At 42.5% G+C, this 25522-nt stretch overlaps 1 protein-coding gene across 6 annotated transcripts in view; it reads left to right on the top strand.

Moving 5' to 3' along the window:
* The window catches only part of TRPM8 (transient receptor potential cation channel subfamily M member 8), a 53505-nt gene that overhangs the window by 13977 nt on the left and 14006 nt on the right, over positions 1 to 25522 (top strand). For 5 of the 6 annotated variants that reach the window (XR_005932724.1, XM_041124527.1, XM_041124526.1 and 2 more), the window contains 15 exons: positions 3377 to 3554; positions 3913 to 4085; positions 5314 to 5488; positions 6550 to 6617; positions 9568 to 9765; positions 12234 to 12336; positions 13360 to 13478; positions 13796 to 14086; positions 15216 to 15311; positions 16166 to 16295; positions 18847 to 18992; positions 19745 to 19857; positions 20318 to 20534; positions 24150 to 24241; positions 25034 to 25175. Coding sequence is in view for 5 of the 6 variants with exons in the window: in XM_041124527.1 (XP_040980461.1) it covers positions 3377 to 3554; positions 3913 to 4085; positions 5314 to 5488; positions 6550 to 6617; positions 9568 to 9765; positions 12234 to 12336; positions 13360 to 13478; positions 13796 to 14086; positions 15216 to 15311; positions 16166 to 16295; positions 18847 to 18992; positions 19745 to 19857; positions 20318 to 20534; positions 24150 to 24241; positions 25034 to 25175 (2241 nt within the window). In the remaining variant the exon portion in view is untranslated. The remainder of the gene's footprint in view (positions 1 to 3376; positions 3555 to 3912; positions 4086 to 5313; positions 5489 to 6549; positions 6618 to 9567; positions 9766 to 12233; positions 12337 to 13359; positions 13479 to 13795; positions 14087 to 15215; positions 15312 to 16165; positions 16296 to 18846; positions 18993 to 19744; positions 19858 to 20317; positions 20535 to 24149; positions 24242 to 25033; positions 25176 to 25522) is intronic. The other variant, XM_041124525.1, reaches the window with a different exon arrangement.

The following is a 25522-nucleotide window of genomic DNA, read 5'->3' as shown; positions in this document are numbered from 1 at the left end:
ACTGGGACTCTGTACCCTGGTGAATCCAACCTGATAAGCTCAAGTGCCTGAATGATCAAGCTCCTGACAAGGATGCTTTGTTCCTGACTGTCTGACTTTAACACCAAGGCACAGCTGTTTTTTGGAACATTGCACCTCTCCAGTGTGGACTAACTTATGCTTTAGAAAGAAAATGGTGCGAGGGTGAGCACCAGTGCAACTTTTGGGACAGAAGCATGTGTAACAGGTGCAGCAGGATCCATGAGGTGATAACCATAGGGATTTCATATCTGTAGTGATGTAAGACCTTTCTTCAGCGGACCTGTACTCTTCAGTGCAGAAGCTGCACGTACGTGCTTGCTACTCCATAAAATCATCACTCATGCTTTGTAATGGTTTTAAAGTTCCATGTCATCCAACGCCTGCCTACAGAGCTTGCTGACCTATATTCCCTTCCTCCCTAGCTGTTCTATGTGTAGATCATCAATCACAGTGTGCAGATGTACAGTGCTCTTTTCCATGCAGTCATATCTTAGGCCTTGGAGTGGACATTCTGAAGGATGTTGTGGGATGTTCGAATGGGGCTTGTGTCCCACACCCTCATAGAGTAATTTTGTTTGGAAGGGCTCTCCAGAGTTTTCTAGCCAAAACTCTTGCTCAAAGCATATCCACATGGATGAGCTTGCTCAGGCCCATAACCAATTGAATATTGAGTGTTTCCCAGGGTGGAGATCCTATAAAGATGATCGGTTCAAGGGGGATGTAATATATCAGTGGAACTTCAGAGGTTTCATTCTGCTTGGTGTTTTTTTTCCTGTGTTTTTCCTTGGTGTGGAGACAGTGGAGGGGAGAAAAGAAGAAAGTAGCTGGTGTTGCCGTTTCTGATGATTTATACTGATACTGTGTGAGGAGCCGTATGTGGCTGAGCTAATCTGCCTCTTCTAAATGACTGATATTTACCACCAGTGCAGCTTGCTTGAGACAATTAAAATAAATGAGGAAAAATCAGAGCATGCCATGTAAATTAATTGGGTTTGTTTTATGCAAAGTAGCAGAAACAAGAGGCATTTTGGTGGGAAATAAGACTAAAGGTTTTGAATCACGCTTAAACAGATCGAAGTACTTCACATATTTCTTGATATGCACTTTTTAGCTTCATACTACTGTGTTGTAAGCTGCTGTGTATCTTTACTGAAAGAAGAAATGGTTCACTTTACTGCAACATTTCTGAGTTCTCAAAGCTTAAATGTTTTTTCCTTAGGTTGTGTCCCCTTTCCCACCTTGGAAATCAGTTTGCATGCCCACTGTTGTTTCATGAGGACTCTCAAGGCCACTGTGCCTCTGTTTCAGAGCATACTTTGTTCAAATACGGCATGTAAGTCTCCTAATCCACCCCATCAGCACATTGGCTGGAGTTACATCTCTATTCCACATTCTCATTCCCTATACTGCAAGGCACCTGCTGATCTTAAACATTGCAAAATAATTTCTCTTGATCTCATGCACAGCGGGGAGGACTTCAAACCCAAGGTAACCTAAGAATTTCTGATTATTATCAGTGAAGGATGGGAAGTTTTATACCCTGCATCGTGCTTTTTAGGACAGACGAGTCCTAAAAAGTCCTGAGCAGAAATATTAAATGTGAACAGACCAATAAAATCTCTCCACAAGTCCTGCTTGCGCACTCTTTTTTTCTGCAGTGTTGCTCAGATCATGTAACATCCAAGAACACTGCAGTTGCTGTATTTTATGTTCTGGTAGCCATCAATCTGAAAAATGCTTCTTTTGAATACCTTTCTGAGTTCAGCTACTGAAACACTTGGCATCGCCTGTGTTTGAGGGTTGGATCGGTCATGGTTGGGGTGCACCAGCCGGCTGTACCAGGAGATGGCACCGTTGTACCTCGGAGAAAAGAGTGGCTGAACCGAGGGGTTCACCCGCTCGAGTAGAGCCTTGCCAAGGACTCGAGGTGTCAAGCACCAGATGTATAGTTGCTGGCACATTGAATGAAACTTAGGTGTAACTGGAGTGTGTTTGCAATTATATACTGTGTTGGTGTATGAGAGAATGAGATCGGCTCTACGGGCAATTCAGCTTCATCATCTTTTACTTGGTACTTGCTTTATATAGATGAAAACAACAAGTCATTCAACTGGAAACCTTAACTATTGGTGGAACAAAGGTAGTCATAGAGATACAAGGTACTTTGTGTATCATAGGGTTTAGGAGCAATGCCTTCTAACTACAGAGCTAACAAGATTTGCTTTGGGGATGGCTTACCGGCTCTGTGGAGCAGTTAATTTTTCTGGCAGGCTCCCCCTCTCCTATGGGGGACCCTCTCCTAAAAAACACCCAAGGCTTCATGTGGCTGATGCTTCTTAGAGCAGAAGCTGTGGGAGTCCCTTAGCTCTCCTGTGTAGCTGCTGAAGCCTGCTAGACTTCCTCTGTGATGTGCTGTTCTGAGCCAGATGCAATAACTACTCCTGGGAACCTGTCCTGGAATAGATGAATGTGTTCTCTTGTTCAAGTTAAATGCCTCTCAAGATATGGACATTTCTTCCTCAAACTAATCCCTTGGTTTTGCTCTCCTGGAAATACTGGGCAATCTGTACAAAATCCCCTGTGATCCAGGTCCAAGTTATTCCTTTTCATCCCCTGCTATGGGTTGTTTAGCCATGACTGTCTTCCAAAAGCCCATCATACTAAACTACTAACAGTGAGGAAATTGCAAAGGGGGCTCTGGAATAGCACAGCAAGAAAAAGCCAGAGCGCCTTTTACATAAATGGAGACATAGGTCCATCTGAAGCCAGATTATCTATCTAGCGTGCTTTTTGGCATCCTCATACAGCGTTCAAGCTTTACTACACATTTGATAAAGTTCTTATGTGTTTTACTTAAAATGCTGTTATGGGTATGTGTTATAATAGGGACACCATGCACGTGGAGCCTGGAATTTATAGTTCATTAAGGCTTTAATAGTGTAATCAAAATACAACTGTAATTATTATTAGTTCACTTACAACAATGCTATCAGTAATCCTTTATCTAAGCTATAAATAACATTGTTACAGTTAAAATTGTTATACCATAAACTTCCTGGGTGTTGTGTTCATCCCTCCAATGTTCCTCTGAATCCCAAGGTCAGTGCTCTTGCCTTCCTCTAGTGGAAGATGGGTTGGGTGCCTGGTTGTAGGGGGAGGACAAAGATGCTTTAGAGGAAGAAACAAAGACCTCATCATTACTTCACCTTTTGTCTACTGGCTGTTGGAATAAGACGGTACATTAGAGAAGGAAAATGCAATTCCCAATCTGTTGCCAGCTATCACTATTTATCTCTTGCTAGCTATCACTATTTATCTCTTGCTACATTTGTTCTCTTCTTTTCTCTCACCCAAGTACATCCGTTTGTCATGCGACACGGACTCCGAAACACTCTATGATCTCATGACCCAGCATTGGCACCTGAAAACCCCTAACCTTGTCATCTCTGTCACTGGGGGCGCAAAGAACTTTGCGCTCAAGCCTCGGATGCGCAAGATATTCAGCAGGCTGATCTACATTGCCCAGTCCAAAGGTAAAGACCTGCATATGTGTCTGTACTATTTTATTGCTGCATAATACTGTTGGAGAGGTCGCAGCTCAAAGGGTCAGCAGGGAAGCAGAGCATTCAGTTTGTTTCTGCTTGGCTGGTGCACTTGGGGCAAATGTGACCTCACAGTTTGGAAGTAATGGGGTTGAGAGCTAGTCATCAGATGTCCATGATAATGCAAGGTAAGTTGTGTAGCATATCTTTTGTATTTAATTGAAGAATAAATGCCTCTTCTGAGGTAAGGTCTTGAGAGAGGGGATTGGGTGGTTGTATCTTAAAGGTAATGCATTGGCAGGGTGGGTATTCTGCTACATTCCCCCAGTTTATTGGATGTTGTCCCCAGGGGCCTGGATTTTCACAGGAGGCACGCATTATGGGCTGATGAAGTACATCGGGGAAGTGGTCAGAGACAACACCATCAGTCGGAGCTCAGAGGAGAATGTGGTGGCTATTGGCATAGCAGCCTGGGGCATGATTTCCAACCGAGAAAGTCTGATTCGCAGTGGTGATAATGATGTAAGAAACATGTACAGGTTGGTGGGGAAACAAAGAGGAGGCTTGGCTGCCAATTATACAGATTATGTCTCTGACTGCTGCTCTCAGCAATAACAGTATCTGTGCGAGGCTGCTGCTCTCAGCTATGTGATGACTGACTTGAGTGGTCAGTCAAGCTCTGCTTGTACATGTGGCAAAGCATTGGCACCTGAAAACCCCTAACCTTGTCATCTCTGTCCTTCAGCAGAATGCTTTCCAGTACAATGTTTGTGTAGAAGCACATCTGTCTACTTAGCCTCACGTACTGTGTCCTAAACAATTCAACCTGGGGCCAGCTTTTCTTCAGTGTACGTAGCAGTGAGATGAAACATCAGGTGCTCTTCCCAGAACAGGAGGAAACTAAAGTGTTCTCATGTTCAAGATGGTTGCGCACATCAGGCCTGGTGGGGAGAATTTCAGCTGTGTGCTTAGCGTGTCCATGTGGAAGTTCAGCTGCTCTAATTTCATGTCAGGCATTGCATTAGGGAACAATCTCTTTCACGGTTATTCTAGCTGCTGCGAAATCCCTACACACTCACCCATAGTGGGGATTCCCATGAACTAAGACACATTGTGACTGCTGCTGCTGTTGAGGATCTTGCTTATTGATATTATTGTCCTGTCTGTCGGATACACCGACATAGTTCCCCTTGTCTTTTTTCCACTAGACTTTATAGAACATGTCTAAAAACCATTGTGGTAGATAAATAAAAGCAGTTTAGTTTACTGCAGGCTCTAAGGTTTGAGGATTGAACTAGGTGATCTCAAGAGGTCCCTTCCAACCTAAAAAATTCTGTGATTCTATGAGGTGTTGAAAGTAAGATTGCCACAGATTTAATGTTTCTGGTGGCTGAAGGAAGCATGCATTGCTTAACAGGATCTCTGAAAGAACTAAACTGTTGCAAATAACTTTCACTGTTCCATTGGCTGAAGTGAAATTATGAGATGGTCATCGCAAATCAGGCTGCTCTTGTATAAAAACCGCCTTTATCTGCAAATATTTATGCTGTGCTCTTGTATGGCATTTCTTTCACTGTCTTCTGCTGCTGTTGAGACTGCCAGTGAGCAGTGTCTTGAGTCAGGAAATTCAGACTCCTAAATAATGAGGAATAGTTGGTGCCTAGGGGTTCAGCTGTCACTGGCTTGTCCTTGGAGGCTTGTGCATGCTCTGCCCTTGGATCTCTGTTAAACGCTGTGCTTGTGCTTCTAGGGGTACTACTTGGCTCACTACATCATGGATGATCTCAAGAGAGACCCCCTCTATTGCCTGGATAATAATCACACCCATCTCTTACTGGTTGATAATGGCACCCATGGGCATCCGACAATAGAAGCAAAAGTACGAACTCAATTAGAAAAGTACATTTCGGAGCGGGTTATCCCAGGTAGGTGTGGGTGCCAGGTTGAAGACCTCCTTCTACTTAGTTCTTGCATGCTTTGGGGCTGATGCACAGTGATTTTTTAGGAACAAAAGACTAGTGGTAGCATCCCTTGGATGCTGAGCTGGAAGGGATGTGTTAACTGCATTGCATCTTGAGCACTTTCAGGAACAACCAGCCCTCTTCAGAGCAATTCCTCTCCTCTCATCTTCCTTTCTTTATGTGACAGTAGTCCTTTGTGGGACACAGCAAATGATCCCTTTCAGCCATACAGCCCTTCCCTCCCTTCCTGATGGGCTATCAGTTGGAAGCTGACCCTTCTACATACTTCCCACGTGGCACTGATTTCCAGGTAGCTGACGCACAACTACACAGGAGCTGAAATTAGGCTTTTCCCAAAATATTGTTTTGTGATGGTGATGGATCCATTTGCAGTCTGCTCCTAAATAATTTCTTTCAGCCCCTTCTTTGCCAAAATGGAAAAAAATCAAAAGCCTTGACAAGAAATTCTTAGTTAAAGAAGTTTTTGGATTTTTGTTGTTGTTTTTTTTACTGTGTATCTCAGCTGAAGCATACTTGCTGTTAGTCATGACAAAGCACCCAGAGTCATTAGGAAACTTGGTATGTCTCTTAAACACTAGCTTCTAGAGTTACAGGATTCTTAGCTTTCCTTCACAATTGAAAATGTGAAGTCAGAGGTTCTGAATCTTCAGCTTGTGATAAGAACCTTGTACCTAGACTCAAAATGGTCAAAGCGGTAGGTAAATACAATAAAATCATGTTTTAGGGACTTTGGAGCTAGTAAAAATTATGATTATTAGGAGGAAAAAAAGCATCTGTTGGAGAAGGGTGTCTGAAGCCAGATATGCAGAATGTTAGGCAAAACTGAGTTTTCATTAAAAACAGGAAGAGCTGTTAACAGATTTGGCAAAACCAGCAGTAAACTAGTATCGGAGTGTTTGCATGAACTGCTTGGAAATTCTTTCATTGTACTTGTGAAAAATAAGTTGTTCAAACTGCATTGTGTTGAATCTTTTTCCTTTTTTTTCTTTTGGCATGTTTCACAGAATCTAATTATGGTGGGAAGATTCCAATTGTGTGTTTTGCCCAAGGTGGAGGGAAAGAGACTTTGAAAGTAAGTTTATTTCTTTTACTTATTTCCAGGAGTGACAGTAGGGACATTGCTCTAATATTTAAGACGGATTACTCCACAAACAACTTGATATACAGTCCTATTATTTACTGAAGCTTGCCTAGCACTTGCTATAGAAAGAACTTACTTGCAATTGCATTTAAGCTTATGAAGTTTATTTCAGTTAAAATTTTCTATGCAAAGTTTCTACCTCAGGCTGACATCCTGGAAAACTGTTGGCTGGGACAGTTCGGTTGTCTCAGTTCCTCCATAACAAATGCAGCACAAAAATGTTTGTTTCTTGTGTTTATTTGAGCAGCAATCAGAAGAGTCTTTGTCAACCATGGAGCTCTTGATCTTTTTAATACAAATTTGCCTAAAGTTTGGTTTGGGAAAACTTGGCTTGCCCATGCTCAGTGGAGATTAATGCTTTCTTGTAATATACAGGGAAGATCAGCTGTGCTGGAGGTACTACAGCTCAGAGCTTGCTTGAACTGACTTGTGATTGCTGCTCCTGAGAACTGTGGGCTGCACCTAGTTTAAATCTAGGCAGCTGAGCAAGGCAGGAGGGCTCAGCTGACTCTGCCCCTTCTAAGCCTAGAAGGGGAGGGAGTAGGCATCACCTTCAGATAGATGACAGGTAGGAGGAGGATGAACAGAACAAAGAAGGCAGAAAGAAGTTTCTTGAAACAGGATGTCTAACTGACGCTTAGGGAAGGGGAAAAAAGACATGACTTCTAGATCTGTCTTAGTGTTATATAACAGGGTTGTTACTTCCCCCTCCACCTTGCAAGAATGAAGATGGGAGGCCTGAGTGAGGAGGGTGTGACTGAGGGAGCAAAGGGACCTGGCAGCCGGGAATTAAAGTGAGGGGATGTGCAATCAGGCTGTGTGGGAAGGGAACAGTAACAGTGAGGAGAGATGGTTCTGACTGAAGAGCTGATGTAGCCTGGGCTGAAGGACCTTGAGAAAGAGCTAGAAAAGGAGCTGGATTTTGCAAGAGGGTAGGATACAATGAAGAGAGTGTGTCAGTGTTTGAGTCAGTAAAATTGAAGCAGGGTGGTATTTCTAATTATTTCTTTTGAAGAGGTGATCTTAGTACTACCTGTTCTGACCAGAGCTATGCTGTTAATATTAAGGCTAATCAAACTATTTTGCTTGTCAGGATGACAAACAATGTGAATTCAAAGCACAGACTCTGTCACCACTTCATTCCTAACATTAATCAGTTAGTCTGAACCACTCTGAAATTTCAGATCATTATCCCAGCCTCCCTGTATGTTTCCTGCATGTTTTGGTTCCATTCACATGATTAATTTTAGCTTTTCCCACAGGTAGATTGTGGGCAAATACAGATGCAGAGTTCAATGTGTTAATCAGAGGTCTTAAGTTGAATTGAAGCATCCATTCAGGTTTTAGAGCAAAGCTTTGCTGAAAAGGACATGTTGAATACGCCCATCTCCTTTTAGCTCCAAACTGCCAACATTTAAGAGGGGATTTGGCCATTGCTGAAGAAGCTGTTTCTATATGCCATGCAGTGTAGTTAGTTGGGCAGCCTTGTGGTTACATGTATATTATGGAGAGACCTCAAAACCCACTGTTAAGAAATGATACATAACACGGACTTACTAGCTATCTAATCAGAATGAATAAAAGCCTTGTTAAAACAAATGCATAATTCCTACCAAGAGCTTCCTCTGAAAAGTAACTGGTTGATAGTCCAATTAAGGGTTCAGGCCAGTCTCCCGGCTATTTATCGGTGTTACTGGTACACGGAGACATCTGTGTCTGCCTTCTTGCTCATTTGTAGGTGAAGCCCTTTTCTCAAGGAGTAAATTGAGTCTCTGATCAGCCCAAAGTGACACAGCAGGTTCCATGCTGTGGATGTCTGTCCTTGCCATACCTTGGTCTTAGCAGTGTTGACCAAAAAAACCTCCCTCTTTCTCAGCTTGTGACTGGTCAATGATGACAGGAATCAGCTTTAGCAGAGGAGAATTAAAACTGTTTCAAGCTTCTGTTTTAAACTCCCTGTGATGTAAAACATGCACTTTAGCTGGACCCTTCTTAAGAACACCACTTTGATCTAGTTGGTAAGAAAAAACATCTTGCATTTATCATGGACCTGCTATCCGATTGACAGGAGTAACGTGCTCACAGTTTTGATGACTCCAAGTTGATTTTTTTGTTCTCATGAAACTGTCTCTTCAGATAGCTAATAGATGTTCTGTCTTTCTAGTGGTTGATGATAACTTGCACTGACTCCTTTTGTACGATTTGCTGGCAGACAGCTTATATTCTGATGGCAGTGTTCTAAATGGTAGTGATGCAAATGAAATAAATGTCACCAGTTGTGGTCTTTGCAACAGGAATTCTAATGGTCCTTCCATCATTATTTCACACCTTTTTTTTTTTTTTTTCCCCTTGCTAATGAGCTGTGTACAACATTGCTGTTTGAGAAATCACATAAGCAGCTACTTGGAGACATTCAGTAACATTGGAGTTCAGTGTTCTCATGATGCTACAGAAGTGATCTCTATGTAAGACTGCTGCTTGCGTCTCCAGCAAATAAAGCCAGAGCCCTTGTACTCAGCAGTGGTGTTACTTGAGCAATGCTGCGCCATAAAACAGCAGTGACTGTAGCTAGGCAATGTTGTAATGTGTCCTGAATGCCATTTCCACTCAGCAATTTTCCTGATCTGCTAATCAGCTCTAAAATTTGGCAGATGATGATTTCTGTCCCTCAGTTTTTATGGGGCTCTTCACAGCCCTGTGTTTTAAAGAGTTGTCATTTAAGGGTATCAGTGGGTAGTAATAAAAATACTGCTCTGGACCATGGGTTTCTGTTTTTCTCGCCTAAGTCAAACCTACAAGCGCTAGGCTTTCTTACTGAATAGTAGGCTCTAATAACACAGTCATGCTTCAAGTGATCACCTCTTCCTCTCTGGCTCCCTAGTCTATCAATGTGGCTATCAAGAGTAAGATTCCCTGTGTTGTGGTGGAAGGCTCTGGCCGGATCGCTGATGTTATTGCTAGCTTGATGGAGGCAGAAGGCACTCTTGCTTCTTCATGTGTCAAGGAGAGCTTGCTCAGGTATCTGCCTCGCACCATTTCAAGGCTCTCAGAAGAGGAGACTGAAAGCTGGATCAAATGGGTAAGTGCATGCTACTGCAGGGAGCTAGCAAGGCTGAAAGTGGGAGAAGCGTAAAGGAAACAGAAGGTCAGGAGCAGCTAGATCCAAATCAGGGATCTTGCTGTCTGGTGATACCTATAGGATGTGTGGGGCTCCTTGCCATGATATATCTGGGGGGATTTAAAAAAGAAAAATTCCAAACTCTTGTAACTTAGAGGAATTGGAACAGAAGGAGTGGGGGATTGCAATCTTTTGGAAAGGCAGCACATGTCTAGGCACAAGAGAGCTAAGACCAAATGTTTTGTAACTGTCTGCTCCCTGGATGCTTGCAATCCCTCTGGAGCACTGGCTGCTGGATGTGTCTCTTGGCTGATGTGCTGATTGGTGTTGCAATTCCTTTACGTGCTTTGTGAAAGTGGAGAAATTGGGTATTTGCTGAACCAAGCCTCACACTGCTAAATCCTGCTGAATTGCTCAGAGACAAAGGGTTATCGCTGTCGCGACCACGGACTTCCAAACTGCAGCAATTCTACTTCAGGATTCTCTTATTGTCTGTCTTCCTGCATCCCTTAAGATATTGGGCAGGACAGATTTCCCTTACAGACTAGGAAGGGGACATTTAGGACTAGAGGCTTACTTGGTCAGTATTTCGCCACAGCAGCATCCCTACACCATCTCCGTTGGGACTCTGTTAGTGCTGACTTACTAGTACTGTGTACATGGGATGCAGTTGAAGGTACAACACTGTACATACACCAGCAAATTCTTCTTTTGGTCGTCTTTGCCTCTTTGACCAGAGGTAGAGCCTTCAGGATGTAGCCACCATTGTGATCCCATATGTAACTGTTTATTACAAGAGTGGTTTTTGGAGACTGGGAAAACTGGAGAAGTAAGGAGAGCATCTGCTATCTTAGAATCATAGAATCGTTTAGGTTGGAAAAGACCTTTAAGATCATTGAGTCCAACTGTCAATAGAATCATAGAATCGTTTAGGTTGGGTTGTTTGGGCCAGTCTCGGGAAACTGTTGTAACTCTCTGGTTGCCTGACTTTGGGTGGACCTGTTTTTGGTATACTTCTGCTCTCCTTATTTGGGACAGAAAAAAATGGAGCTCCAAAAAAATCTTACTGTTCTGTTATTTTTCAGAAGTCTTAGTTCCAAGAATGCTTCAGCTCAGTGAACAATCCATTAACTTGAGCTAATTGACTTTCTCAATTAACTGCCCAATGCTTTATCCTGGAGTCTGATTCTGTTTTGCTCTCTTGGTTAATTATCTCCTACCCACGCTCATCGTGGGGAGCAGGGAGTGGGGAGTGATTGCATATTCAAACTTCAGTCAAAATTCATTATGGGGGATGGAAAATGTTATATTGCTTTCTGTACACTTAAGGCCTCTTCTCTCAGCTTTCCATGCCCTGCCCTTAGCTTTTAAATTTTTTTTAATTTTTTAAAAAATTTTTTTTATGAATGTACCATTGCAAGTTGTTTGTAGGCCCTGGAGAGGAATTCAGACACTCAAACTTTTGTGTGTATTTTCTATGATATAAACCAAGCAAAGCTTGTGAAGTTTAAGCAGCTATTGTTTCTGGCAAGGCCTGACTCAAATCTCTTGGTTGGAGCTTGGCAGAGTGAGTCCATGGATCAACCTGCAAGTTCCACTGGGCAACCTCCTCCACTTGACCCTGTTTGAGCAGTGGGATCTCCAGACCTATCTTCCAACCTCAACAATTTTCTGCTTCTGTAATAAGAAGCTTACAGGAAAAAGGGCAGGAATAGGGCATGGTCTTTTGCAGAGACAGTCCTGCAGAAACCATGTCTGAACTTGCACTTTGAGCCTGGGGACTGTGACATCCAAACCTGAAGAGGAAGAACTGCCCTCTGAGCAGACCATGACCCTCTGGTTTCTAGAAGGAGCTCTGCACTGGGGAGTGTGTTGCTGCTGAAGGCAGTTTTCCGTTTGGTCACCTGGCCACACTCCTCACAGCTTCTGCTGAGCTGCCTTGGAGTGTACCTCCTCCTGCAGTCAAGAATGGCTAAGATTATTTGTTTTGTATGTGCTAGAATGAAAGTAACTTTATAAGGCTTGGTTATATGAGAAATGATCTCTGGTTTTGACAAAGCACAGGGAGGTAGAAACTGTTCTCTAATGAACTGCTAGACATTTGTTGAAACTTGCGCTGTCACAGTCTTTTTTCTGAGTAGTTTCTGATTACTGAGATTATATCTTTTTGGTTATGATATTCTGCATAGGGGAATCAGTTAGTTGCTGTATGCTCAGAGGATAATTAATCTTGTACTTTGGTGGCTTTAAAATAAATCTCATTATCTACTTCAATCTGGACTTGATTAAATTTTAACTGTATGTGGGAGTAGGACTGATGAGAAGCAGTTTTGCTACGATGTGATGGGAAATTTCTTTTAAAGGTGCTCTAGGAGATCAACTACTAAACAGCCTAGATTGCTTTGAAATGGAACTTTTCCTTTTTGTAGATCAAAGAAGTCCTTGAGAACCCTCATTTACTGACAGTTATCAAAATAGAAGAAGCTGGAGATGAAATTGTGAGCAATGCTATTTCTTTTGCTCTGTACAAAGGCAAGTAATTGTTTTTCTGTTTTGGTGGGTTTTGGGTTTTTTTGGTTGTTTGGTTGTTTTTTGTTGGTTTTTGTTTTTGTTTTTTTTTTTTTTAATAGATGGGAAAAGATGGCTATTTATTTTCTAGAACTGCCTTCCTTAGAGCAGTGCTATCTCTCTAGAGTTAAGCTCCTGCCACAGTGTGGAGCTTGTCTTCATCTGAAGTGGTGTGGACAGGCTACAGCAGCATTATGGGATCTGTTAGTGTGGGTGAGATTGAAATCCAGTCCAGATAATTCAGAAGGCATTTAGCAGAGCTTTGGGGATGCTGGGATAGCATCTCTGAGTAGTAGCACACAAGTATGCAACACAACAGAGAGTCAGGAAGCCAAGCAAAGGATCTTTTCTGGTTATACTGCAGAAGTGGATTACTCTGCATCCCGCAATGTAAAATCAAGTGTCTTTTGTTATATATGTGGATTGAAGAGGTTTGACTGGCATTCAGCAGGGAGAGAAGTATCCAGTTAATTAACAGTTGATGTGCAGGGCTGCTTCCTAACTCTTTCAAATCCCAGTGACTTGCTACCGTGAGTAACTCAGACCTGGGCTCTCTGCTAGTGCAGCAGAGCAGAACTGGTACTCAGTGAAAGTTGCTGGGCTGACCTCATTTTCCTGTCTGTGCATAGAGAAAGCTTATGAACATTACAGCTTGTCATGACACTTCTTGTGTAGGGCCCCATTGGGAATCCTGCAGAATTTGTTTTGTGCAGAGGATGCAGGACACTGAGGAGCCTGAAGGAAATGTGCTGATTTTGGTTGATGACATGCTCCTAGCATCTTGTTTGGTGCCTATGTTGGACCATAAATATGTCTATAAGCCTCCAGCATCCTCTAAAACTCAATCAGGAATATGCACATGAGTCTGGGGAAAGACACTTGATAGGGGTCTTGTCAGGTAGAGTGTGAAAAGCAGACATGAATAACTGTGCCAAGAAGCTCTTTTGTTTCTGGTCTTTTACCTAGAGGATTGTTCCCTCTGTGCAGCTTTCAGCACCAATGAACATGACAGAGATAACTGGAATGGGCAGCTGAAGCTGCTGCTGGAGTGGAACCAGCTGGACCTGGCCAGTGATGAGATCTTCACCAACGACCGAAACTGGGAGGTACAGACCACTTGTGTCTGAGTACAGTGACATGAGACAGGAGAGCAGTGGGAAGAGAGACATTGTAACAGGAGCCACTAGGTCTGTACCCCAACCTCTGTGATGATCAGAAAGAGTGTCTAGTCCTCCTTGCACTGACATCACTGATTGCAAAGGTTATCTGCCTCTGCCAGAAGGACTCTAGGCCATCCAACAAAGGCAACTGCATACAGAAAAAACTGATTCTGTTGAAAACGTGGCAGTTAGCCACATGTGTCAGGCCCTTAGGTAAGCTTTACATGTCTCATGTGCTCCCTAATATTTGCTTTTCTTCCTAGTCTGCTGACCTACAGGATGTCATGTTCACAGCCCTAGTGAAAGACAGGCCCAAATTTGTCCGTCTCTTCCTGGAAAATGGCTTGAATCTGAGGAAGTTCCTTACCACAGAGGTCCTTAGAGAGCTGTACACAAACAACTTCAGCAGCCTGGTGTTCAAGAACCTGCAGATTGCAAAAAACTCCTATAATGATGCACTCCTTACATTTGTGTGGAAGATGGTTGAAGACTTCCGAAGAGGTCTCAAAAGAGATGACAAAAATAGCAAGGATGAGATGGAGATACCTCTTTCGGTAAGCATTGAACAGTTTGATTCCACTGTGTGTCCCCTGAAAGAAAAAAACAAAAATTAAGTTTTGTTTCTGGTATAGCAGGATTTGCTTTAACAGTCTCAGCCTTGTTTTACGATTAACGTATTGCCCCGTTTTACAAATGCATGTAATGGTCATTTAACTACAAGAAAAATGGGTGAGTTTGGGTGTGAGTTAAAATATTTCCTATTAGAGCAATCAATTCTCTAGTTATGCTTGTAATTTATACCAATATAAATTCAGAGTCTGGTACAGAGGTGCCAGCTGGGCATGAGGAATACGGACTCATATTTTGGTACAGACTCTTGTATCTTAAACCTTGCTTGTTGCAAGGGTGTCAAGCATCTTCTGAACTTTATTTCACTGTCAGGTAGAACCAGACATAGTTATCACAGCACAGGAGGTCCAAACATCAGATCCAGATCCAAATTTCAAAACTGGAGTTTGGGCATCAGATAGGAAACCTCTGAAATCAGTTGTAGACTTTAGAGATGCAATGCAACACATGAGACATTTGGGGGAAGCTTGGTTTAAAAATTCTGGTTAGCTCTGAGACTTTCCACCAAAGCTTGTGGTTCTTAAAACTTTTGTTGCTCAGGAGACATTTTGTGATGGCTTTGCCGTTGCCAGTGCTAATTGCTCTAATGCAAAGATGGTGGTATAGAAATTCCTCTTTGTTTAAGTTTTTGTGAAGTTCAGGGTCTTGCTTAAACACGAAAGGCATATTGGTATAAAGTCAGTATTCCTTTTAGAGGTTGTTAATCTGTGTTCTCTAAACACAAAGTCAAGCTGTGAATGAGGCTATCTGAACTGCATGGGTTAAGGCAGAAAGTGACTGTGACCCAAATGTCCTTTAATGCCAACTTCAGGAAAAACAGGGAGGCTGATTCTTCCACATCAAATAGGAAAATATAAGGCTTTAATGTAAATATAAAATATAACCTAACTTACAGTAGTGCGTGACAAGTGCCAGGTAGCTGACAGAGAGGATCGGTGGGTTGGCTGTAAAAGAAAGAAAATATGAAAATAGGAGAGTGGCAGGCTAGGATTTGTTCCAGTTGAAAACAGTTTGGTGAGCTCAGGTCTGAGGAGTTGTTGCTCTTTCTTTCAGGATGAGTGTCCTATCACAAGGCACCCGTTGCAAGCTCTGTTTATTTGGTCAGTTCTTCAGAACAAGAAAGAGTTGTCTAAAGTCATTTGGGAGCAAGTAAGTTGAATTCTCTATTCCTCTCTGCAAACAGTACATTGGTGTTCCTTGTCTTTGTTTTGTGGGCCTTTGAAGGCTCTGGATCCATCTTCAAGCACAAAACCACAAGAGATAATTGCTAGGCGATTCAGTAAGTAGGTTTAATATTACCCATTTTGTGTTCGGGTGTGGATTTCATACTTTCCTTTCCTAATGTCACGTGTGAGTCAGCCAGTCCAAACTAACATGTACCTATAGTTGTATGTTCTCATCTGTGTTCAATCTTGGATGCTGAGTTCCCACCCATTCTGCAATATGGATGTGTTCTGATCCCAGGTATTTGATTGAAATCCATTTCTAATTTTAATTAGACAGTACATTTAGTGATGATTGTATCAAATACGTAATTCGCAGGCTGTAAATGTGAGGCTAATGCAAACAAAGTTAATGGATGCTCCTGTTCACGTTGGTCTTCATGTCTGAAACTGAGTGCTTCTTCCCTGTACATATAGATTCCATTTGAATGGAATGGACTAACATAGTCTGGGCAGTTCTGGGTACACCCAACTGGTCCAGACTGGTGGACAGTGAAAATGGTAGTGTAGCTCATGGCAGAGCAGACCATTTTTAGTGAATCTTCAGCCAGAGATGCAAAGCTGATATATAACTATTAAACACAAGAACTTTTCAGACTGGTCACAAAGTTGTTATCAAACCAGTACACTGATGGTTACCATTTGTTTTGTGGAACTGGATCTTCATTTGCCAGTCCTGACTGGGAACTGAGCAGCTGCAAAAAAAGGGGGATAATTTTTAAAGGAAGTATCACATTCCCTTCGCAGAGGGCTTTGCATGACTTAACTCTCTCTCCATAGACCAGAGGTTGCACTTTGGCAGCCCTTGGGGCCAGTAAGCTCCTGAAAAGCATGGCGAAGGTGAAGAATGATATAAATGCTGCTGGTGAGTCTGAGGAACTCGCTAATGAGTATGAGACAAGAGCGGTAGGTAAGTGCCTTCTTTAAGTCCTTTAGAAATTTAATGGGAGGGGTGAGAGATCAGTAAATTGTTTCCTTTCTTAGAACATTACTTGTTTTAATGGTCTCCAGGTCTAGTGTGCACCAATGATTGCATAGTGATGTTTTTATTTTGTGCAAAGCAAAACTGATAACCCTGCTGGTTTTGTTCAGCAAAATGCAAGGCAAGATAATTCATTCAATTTGCCTGAAATGCTGCCCAGAAATCCAGCCTGAATTTTAAAGAAGAGAAATGACATCTCAAAAGGAAGTAGAAAGAAAGCTTTATTTAGAAAACTAGATATCCAACATTAAATGCTTCCCTTTAATGTCAAAATGTGTTTTTACTGCTTAGAAATCTCTTCCACACCATCTGTTCCCAGTAGAAACTGTGTCCCCTGCCTGAACAGCTTGCCTCCAAAAGTGGGTGTTGTGGGATTTTTGGGGGGTAGATAATTCCTTTTGTTGGGAAGAAAAGCTACCTAGCTCTAACGGCAAGGCTGAAAAAGAAGGGTGCCCAGAAATAGGAAGGAGAATATAGAGTAAGAGAAGCTTTCTGCATGAGTGCTGGTAATATTCAGGTTGAGAAAAGCCACCCTTCAAATTTGCAGGAGTACTTTTGGGGAGTGAGAATAAATTGTAACTAAAAAGTGGATTGAATTCCCGAATTCTGAACTGCAAAATCATATACCTTCCTTATTCTAAGTTGACAAGCAATACTGTCACTCATTAAGAATGCAGATCTAGCTTGGGTTTTTTTTCTTTTTTCTTTTGTATGACCTTCAGTTTCTCCATTTGCAGGGATTGTGAATGGTTCAGAATTGAGCTCTGCCTCTCATGGGCTGGGGTGACTAATAGTTTCTTGTTTAATGAGGGTAATGGGTGGCAGGAGAACAGGGGGATGTTCTTTTTTTTTTTTTTTTTTTTTTAGGACTTCCCTTTTCTGAAGCAGCGATGCTGATGTTTCCTCAGCGTCTAGTTATTCTGCAAATTATTCAGAGAAACATGCAAATGAAAGCCAGCACAGTTGGTAGATACCAGAGCAGGGATTAATTTGTAGCACCCACGACTTACAAACTCAAGCTTATCTGTGGTGTGCTCTGTGGTGCAGGACCTTGGTTTCTAAACTTGGAGGGAGATACAACACAGTGTTGCCTCTGGGGCTTTATTATGGCTTATGGCCTTGTTCTCTTGCCTGGCGCAGAAAACAGTGGATCTCTAACTGCATGGCTGCCCAGCAATTTGATGTCACCACCAAGTCAGATTAAGTGACGGGTAAAGTGTAATAGCCCTGCAGACTGAATAGGAAACCATAGAAATGTTGCTGGAAAGGGCTTCTGGAGGCCTCTAGTCCAGTCTTCTCGTTGAGGTGGTGTTACCACCAGGACTAAATAAGTTCAGTCATGGCTCCTTCTAGCTAAATCTTAAAAATCTCCACAGATGGATATTATTTTATTGCTCCTAAAAGCAGATCATGTTTGTTCCTTTTCTGAGGCTAATGGAGACTTGATTGACCTGTTGAACTTCAGCCTTGTTTTATTTATGTGTATATCACCAAAGCTATTTCACTAGCTGCTAAGGAGTGGCACGAGGCCACACTGAAAATACCTTGCTTCTTACCAGAAAGTATCTCCTACTTCACAAGGTGAAGACAGCTTAAACAGGCTTTCTTAAAGGTTTCTACATCCCTCAGGCCTGACTATTAGCAGGACACTGAGAAATGAACATGTCCCATTGAAGTCTGTCTATCAAGATCTTTCTCCATGTTGTGGTGTATGTGGCAACACCAGCCAAAAGTATTGCTGTATGCATGCATCCTCGCAGTTACGGTAACAGCTGTTTGTGAAATGCCTGGGAAAATGCACTCTTGGAGAGAAGAGCTTCTAGTGAAGGCTGGTGTGTTTTATAAGAGGCTGGATCGCTCTTCAGGGCAGTTATGCTCTGTCACAGATACACCAACAGAACTGCCTTCGAGTGGGAAATGTCCAGAGCTGGAAAGAGAAATAATTTTTCACTCTATGTGCATTGTTAGTGGCAAAAATCTATAGGCAGAATAAGATGCTTATGGCTCTTCTAAAACAACTATGTTTGCAATGCATTTCCCAGTGAAAAAGCATCAGGTTCTGCCCTTGTTGTTCGACCCTACTCTTAATATATGACTACTGAGACTGACTATAAGTCATTAGATCAATGCTAAATGAATGACGATGAAACAAGCAGATATACTGAGTCATTTGAGTAGGAGAAGTTCATATTTTTTACTCAATTAGTGCAGAACTCAACTTAATGCTATCTCTGTGTGAACTGATTTACTATTACAGTTTTCCATCCAGACATGAATTCTGTATGAAAGCTTAATACATGCAAGTGGGGTTGTAAAGCAATGCACGTGTTGTTTTACCATGCTGAAAATGTGGAAAGAGTTCTTGTGTCTGCATGCTTTAATATTATACTTTGGAAGTCACTGAAGACAATTGCACCCAAGTTGGTGGGAGATTGAGTCTGAAGTTGGAGCTCAGTGTGGGGCTACTTCTTTCCTCCAGAGCTGTTCACCGAGTGCTACAGCAATGATGAGGATCTAGCTGAGCAGCTGCTGACCTATTCCTGTGAAGCCTGGGGAGGGAGCAATTGTCTGGAACTAGCAGTGGAAGCTAGAGACCAGCAGTTCATTGCACAGCCAGGGGTGCAGGTAATGTCAGTGAAAAGGAGGTGCACAGATTACTGTAACTCTTGAGATCTGGGTAGCTTAAAAAAAAGTGAATATACTTGCTGTGAAAATGCTATATCCGCGTGAACAGTCTGTGAAAGGGTAATGCTCAGACACTGTCCTCATGGAAGTGAGAGCCTCCAGGCAAGGTTTCCTAGCCCTGTGAACACTGAGCTTTGCAGGGCGGCAGCGTAGCCGTGTCCTGCAATACGCTTACAGAACCAGCGTCTGCAGTGCTGTGAAATGCATCCCAGAGAGCACTGACTGTGGCTGGTGGGGTACAGGGTGTGTGGCTTCTCTTCTCGAAACAGGAATTGGCTGATTTGCCCAGAAATGTTAAGTCAGGAGGGGAAGACTTGATTTAGAGCTGTAAATCATGATGAGCTGGATGATAAAGACTGCCTGAAGTGACTTCTCCCTAGGCACAGCTCCTGTGTATGCACAGTATGGATGTACTGCCCAGCGTAAAGTGCCTTATAAATCAGGTCAACATTAGGCTGATGAGGACTTGAACTCCTCGTCATGTAGACTGGAAGATGGCTGGACTAAGGAACCAGCATGCTGTTACTGATGCAGAAAGCTTTCTGTATTGTTGAAACAGGAATCCCAGTTATTTTGATTGAAATCTCAAAGTTTTGGGGTTTTTTTTTACTACATCAAATGTCCTCTAATAGCATTCCTAGATTATTTTGTTGCTGTTAGAACAAATGATGATATTTTCTTCTTCCCTGCAGAATTTCCTTTCCAAGCAGTGGTATGGAGAGATTTCAAGAGATACTAAGAACTGGAAGATTATACTGTGTCTGTTCTTTTTTCCTTTAATAGGCTGTGGTTTCATCTCATTCAGGTAATTAACTGGCTTCTCATTAGCAGAAGCAAAGCAAGTCAGTTAATCATAGGGCAATTCAGGCCAGAAGGGACCTCTGGAGATCATCCAGTCCAACCTCCTCTCAAAGCAGGGTCAGCTGGAGCAGGTTGCCCAGGACTGTGTCCAGTTGGGTTTTGAGTATCTCCAAGGGTGGAGACTCCACAGCCACTCTGGGGAACCTGTTCCAGTGTTCAATCACTCTGAAATAAAGATATTTCATGCCTGAATGAGCTGACAGATCGTGTCCTCACTCTGATCTGGAGTTAAGATGTGCCAATTTACTTGCATGCCTGAAGTCAGTGGATGCAGAATGGCATTACCTTTAAAGTAATGTCCTGTGCTAGACTTTGCACCTTTCTCATTTTCACTTTGAAGAACACAACTGTTTCCAGGCATAAAAGCTATGCTTTGAGACCTTTTCCCTCTTTTAATTCCTCAGGAAAAAGCCTGTGGAGAAGAGTAAGAAACTCTTCTTGTATTATGTGTCTTTCTTCACCTCCCCCTTTGTGGTCTTCTCCTGGAATGTCATCTTCTACATCGCTTTCCTGTTGCTCTTCGCCTACGTGTTGCTTATGGATTTCCAGAAGGAACCTACCATCCTGGAGATGATCCTTTACGTGCTGGTCTTCATTCTGCTTTGTGATGAAGTGAGACAAGTAGGCAGCGCTTGCAAACCAAAAATGTTTAGTGCTAGATTAAAAGCCTTGTGGTTTTTCCCCTCCTAGTAGCATAAGACAGTGCAGGCAGCTTCTGAGTTACAGGGGAACCACTTCTTGGGAGATATGTTCAGGCAACTCAAGGCACAATGAATATTTTTTTTTTTTTTTTTCCCCTGATGTTTAATTCCTACTTGTGCCCCAATAGCATGCACCAAGAGGAATGCGTATTGACCTTGAGGCTGTGTGGATAAGCTGATGATGGTGGAGATATTTCTCAGGAATGCTTGGCTTGGATTGCCAAAGCAGTTGAGAATAGGAGGTTAGATTTAACACATCTATCTGGGTGCATATCTCTAGATCAAGTGATTCCTGCCTCTCTTCTCCACATCCTGCCCCCCCGCTTTTTTTTTTTTTTTTTGACCAATGAGCAACATATTGTTATGTATTTCTGTTTATCTTTTAATCATAAATACAGGTTTTGCTAGTTTCATGTAGTCCCAGGGACCAGCTTTGGACTGCCTACACTGCTTGTCCTGGTGTGGTGTGGGAAGAGTGTGTGGGACTGCCTTTATAGCCAGCCACATAGTTGATATTCTTCTCACTTCATATGTAAGGGCACATATGAAATATGTTGGTTTTCAGGCAAGCTGATTTCTATCAGTCAGTGTTCAGAATAGTGGGAAGATGCTGGGGAAATTGGAAGAGAAATGGGTGTGTGGTTTCTGTGCAATGCTGCTTTTTGATTGTCCTGTAAGGCATTAGTCTCCACATGAGTGTTTGTGGGTGATCTGCTGGATCAGACCACCCTGCAATAACATTTCTTACATGAGCTCAAATGACATGGCTGTGTTGATGTCACTGTGCTTAACTTGCTGTGTGGTCTTTTTTCCTTTTTAATAGTCAAGGTGGTACCCTGTTTAAGGCAACTTTACTAGCTAAGGAAAATGGGGGAAAAGTAAAAGACTCTGTTGCAATGAGAACTCTAATGGAGTGTTTGTTTCTGCTGATTTAGGTTCTGGTGTCTCTGGACCTGTCCTTGCACTTCCCGTGTGTACCCAGCAAAAGTCCTGGGGAAAGCCTTAGGGATAGAAACCTTTTTCCCTACCAATGTCACTATTTCTCACTACCCTGAGCAGGTAGAACAGCTTCAGATCCCAGTAATCCCATTGATAGCTGGTGGCCGGACTGTACCAATTTGATTGTGGGAGCGGAGGCAGCTAAAACAGAGACTTTATTGAAGAGTTAGAGTTATCTTAAGCCAGTGTTCTGGCTTCAAACCTATTCTGCTAAAGAGCAGAACGCCAAGCAGTGTCCCAAACCTCTAAGCTTCTCAGGAAACTTTCTCCCTGGCTTCCTCCGAGATAGATTATGCATGCATTGGTCTAACTCTGCAGTCAAAATAGTATCTGTGTCCTTAATATTTAAAAAAAGAGGGATGTCTCAGATTTTGCTTTCACATCAAAGGAAAAGTAAAAGTAACGTTGCCTGGGGTCCCACTGTACCTGCTGCAGTCAGATAACTAGTTTTGGGGAGAAATCAGCCCTCTGATTAGAGAGTGGTGTGTCTGTGGCAGTGACAACTACTAGACATTGTTCCAAATTTAAAGGAGATTATTTCACCATTCAGGAGAACTGAACTGTAAGCCACTGGCTCTGCCCTGTTTTCACTTCTGATGGTCCTAGAGATTTTTAACTAGCCAGAGCTACTTTCTCATATCCTGTTTAGAGCTGTCATGGCAATAGTGAAATCGGAGATGCCTTTTTCCTGCTATCTTCTTAGCCACATGGATGTAGCCTCCAGCCAGGTGAGTGGGTAGACTTGTGGGGTGTGCAGGAAAGCCCCATTTTCTCAAATGGGGAAGGAATCTGGACAGAATCTCCATGCACGTTAACTCTTAGCAGTGGGAACTGCTTGATATTTGAAGGACTTAACTGCACTGCAGTCTCGGTTGTTCTCACTTGATTACAAGCATCTGCCTCTGTTTTCTCTCTGTTTCTGCTTTAGACCAAAACCTGTTTCCTTTCCTCCATCCACAGTTGTGCCCTTAATAGAAGAGGCATCAGGCTTAAACCTGCTACATTTAATACAGCTGTAGTGCAGTGATATGCTTATTGCTTTGTGAAAGATATTTGGACCATGTGTGTCTAGCCATTCACATAAACCCCTGCTTCACTGTCATGTGTAGCAAGACAACTTATGTTTGATTTAGGGAGTTACTAGACAGAGGCAACCCTATGTCATAGGTGTCAGACATGCTGTCCCCACTCAGTGCCCAACCTTTGGTACCTTAAGTAGTAAGAAAGGTGTGTTTGGGTCCCAAGATGCTGAAATAGTGTCTGGTAATATTTTGAGCCTGACACCCTGGTAGTTGCCACAACTGTCCATCTTTAGCAATGTGTCCCATCATGTGAAGAAAATGCAACAGTTGTGCAACTGGAATAGCAAAGTGGTGGTCTCTACTTATAGCTGCTTCTGCATTTAGAAGAAAACTCCCCTCAATCTCTGTTTCCCATAAAAGTACTGAGAGCAGAATTGCCTTCCTTGGGTATGCCAGTTATAGAGAGATTCACTGATCAGTACTGTACTAAGCTTTGATTATTTCAAGAACGTTAAAAAGAATTATGATCAGGGACTCAGTCTATTTCTTCAGTCCTGGCAGAGGTTTCTCCTGGCTAAGCTACTTGTCCTAATGAGTCACCTCTGAATTGGGTCCAGAAGCTGGTTCTTGCACAAACTTTGGATCGAGGGTGCAGTACCAGTCAGTCTGGGAATGGGCAGATTCTCACTAGACTTGCAATTCAGAAATAGAGCGCCAGGTAATTAAAAGAATAAATTAAGCCTGCATCTTTGATCAAAAGCATGTGTGTGTAGCCAGGGACAGATTACTGAAAGGCTCTGTGAAGAAAGAGAAGCTGGAATAGTTCAACTGCACCGAAACAGTGACCCTCCTGCCTCCCTGCAGTGTTTCATCTGCTCTTAGTGTGTCACACCAAGACTCCTTTGACCCATTTGGCAGCAGTTCTGCTGGAGCATACCGTGATCTACCCTGAGGTCCCCTGGCAGCATGTGTATACACATGTGAGCACTAAGTCCATCAGTCTCAGCTCTTGTCAGGACTGTTCCCTCCTCTCTCCATGCACAAGCACCAGTGTGGTTGGATTATGTCCTCTGAGTGCAGTAACCCACACTGTGGTGCAGTGTTTGTGTCGCTGATGTGCTTGACTGGTCCTAGTGCAAGAGCATTAGGTTAGGATATCTGAACTGCAGGAGAAGATGTGTTAAGGAGCTCTAAACATAGAAAATCTTGACCCGTAGTCCTATTAGAAGTTACATGTAAACATGTAAAAACATGTTGCCAGTTATTTCTGGCATTGGTGGATATATTAAAAACCCTTTTTTGGGGGAAATTAAAAGCAATCTGAACTCTGGTATACCCATTATGTGTGACAAAAAAGTAATTGGGCAAGGAAACAATCCTTACTCTATTGCAGTGGGTGGAATATTTACCCATGAGGACATCCAGTGGGGAGAGAGGAGGGGAAGATGGATGAGCTCCCCATGTCACTGGTCAGTGCTCTGTGGTGGTTACTTTCTGCTCTTTTTCCTTCCCAGTGGTACATGAATGGGAGTAAGTATTTCTCAGATCTGTGGAATGTTATGGATACACTAGCAATCTTCTACTTCATAGCAGGGATTGTGTTCAGGTGAGTAGTATCTTTTCTTGTGGCCATGTTATGGCTTTGCTTCCTTTCTGGGTTTTGACTACAACCTGTAATGAGATTTTGGGAAATGACGTGTTCGTGAAACTCCCTGTTCTTTATGAAGGCCCCAAATACTGCCAAGTCTTGACTCTAAATCTGTAAAAGCAAATAAAAGTTGCAGGGTAAGATGGTTAATATCTTGGAGAGTCAGAAGTTCTTTGGGATTTTCCCTGGCTTCTATTATTGACTATTTAGTATGGTAATCTGGACTCTTTGAGCTTTAGTGTGTTGTATTTAAGGGGACCGTAATTGTACCTACAATAGTCTAACCGAATGTCATTAGCTCACATAAGCTACTTTACATGAATGGGTGAGTTAACAACCATGACAAAGAAATGATGGAAACACATTTTACAGTGTAATTGTTCAGTCAACTGTAACTTTGTTGTTGTTGCCTCAGTGCAGCAGAGCGGTCATTGCACTGTGATCTTTTTGGAGGGCTGTGGGAGTAGCTAAAAGTACAAGATTTCTTTGCTGTTAATAGTTTTAGAGGCTAAGAGGAAACACAGCGATGATGTAGCTAAGATAGGAAGGGTGTAAACAAGGTGTGCATTGTTCTACCACCTGTCATCAGGTATGAGTGGGTGGGAGAGGGCATGGGGCCCTGGATAGCTGTGCTCTGTTTCCCAGTAACTCACTTTCCACTCCCCATTTCAGTGTTTCAGTGTATTTTCACCTGATTTCTGCATGCTTTACCCAATGCTTGTCTTCATTTTCTTTTACTGTCTCCATCAGGCTTCACTCATCTGATGAAAGCTCTTGGTATGCTGGGAGAGTCATTTTCTGTTTGGACTACATAGTTTTTACTCTGAGGCTGATCCATATTTTCACAGTTAGCAGGAATCTAGGACCCAAAATTATTATGCTGCAGAGGATGGTAAGATTCTGGCAGCTGTTCAAGGAAGTCTAAATAAATGATGTGACACCTTTTTTTTTCTTCAAGAGTGAAAATCACCACTGTTCTGATGATGTCAGCAAGTTCTCTCCTTCTCTTAAATCTGCTAAACAGGATTAATTAAGATTCAAATAGGACCTAATTAAGAGCAGGGCCTTTTTCTCTCCCTCTGCACAAGGAGAGAATAAAGATCAGGCTGAAGAACAGAAGAGGAAATTTGTTTCCTGGTAGCTTTTGTCTTACGTGTCTCATGTTTCAGTGGTATATTCCATCACTCTTGTTGCTCACATGAGCGTTCCCCAAACAAGACAGTGATGATAAATGGTACA

The sequence above is a fragment of the Aquila chrysaetos genome, chromosome 6, assembly GCF_900496995.4.
Source record: "Aquila chrysaetos chrysaetos chromosome 6, bAquChr1.4, whole genome shotgun sequence".
Taxonomy (NCBI): domain Eukaryota; kingdom Metazoa; phylum Chordata; class Aves; order Accipitriformes; family Accipitridae; genus Aquila; species Aquila chrysaetos.
This window is presented reverse-complemented; position numbering and strand designations above follow the sequence as displayed.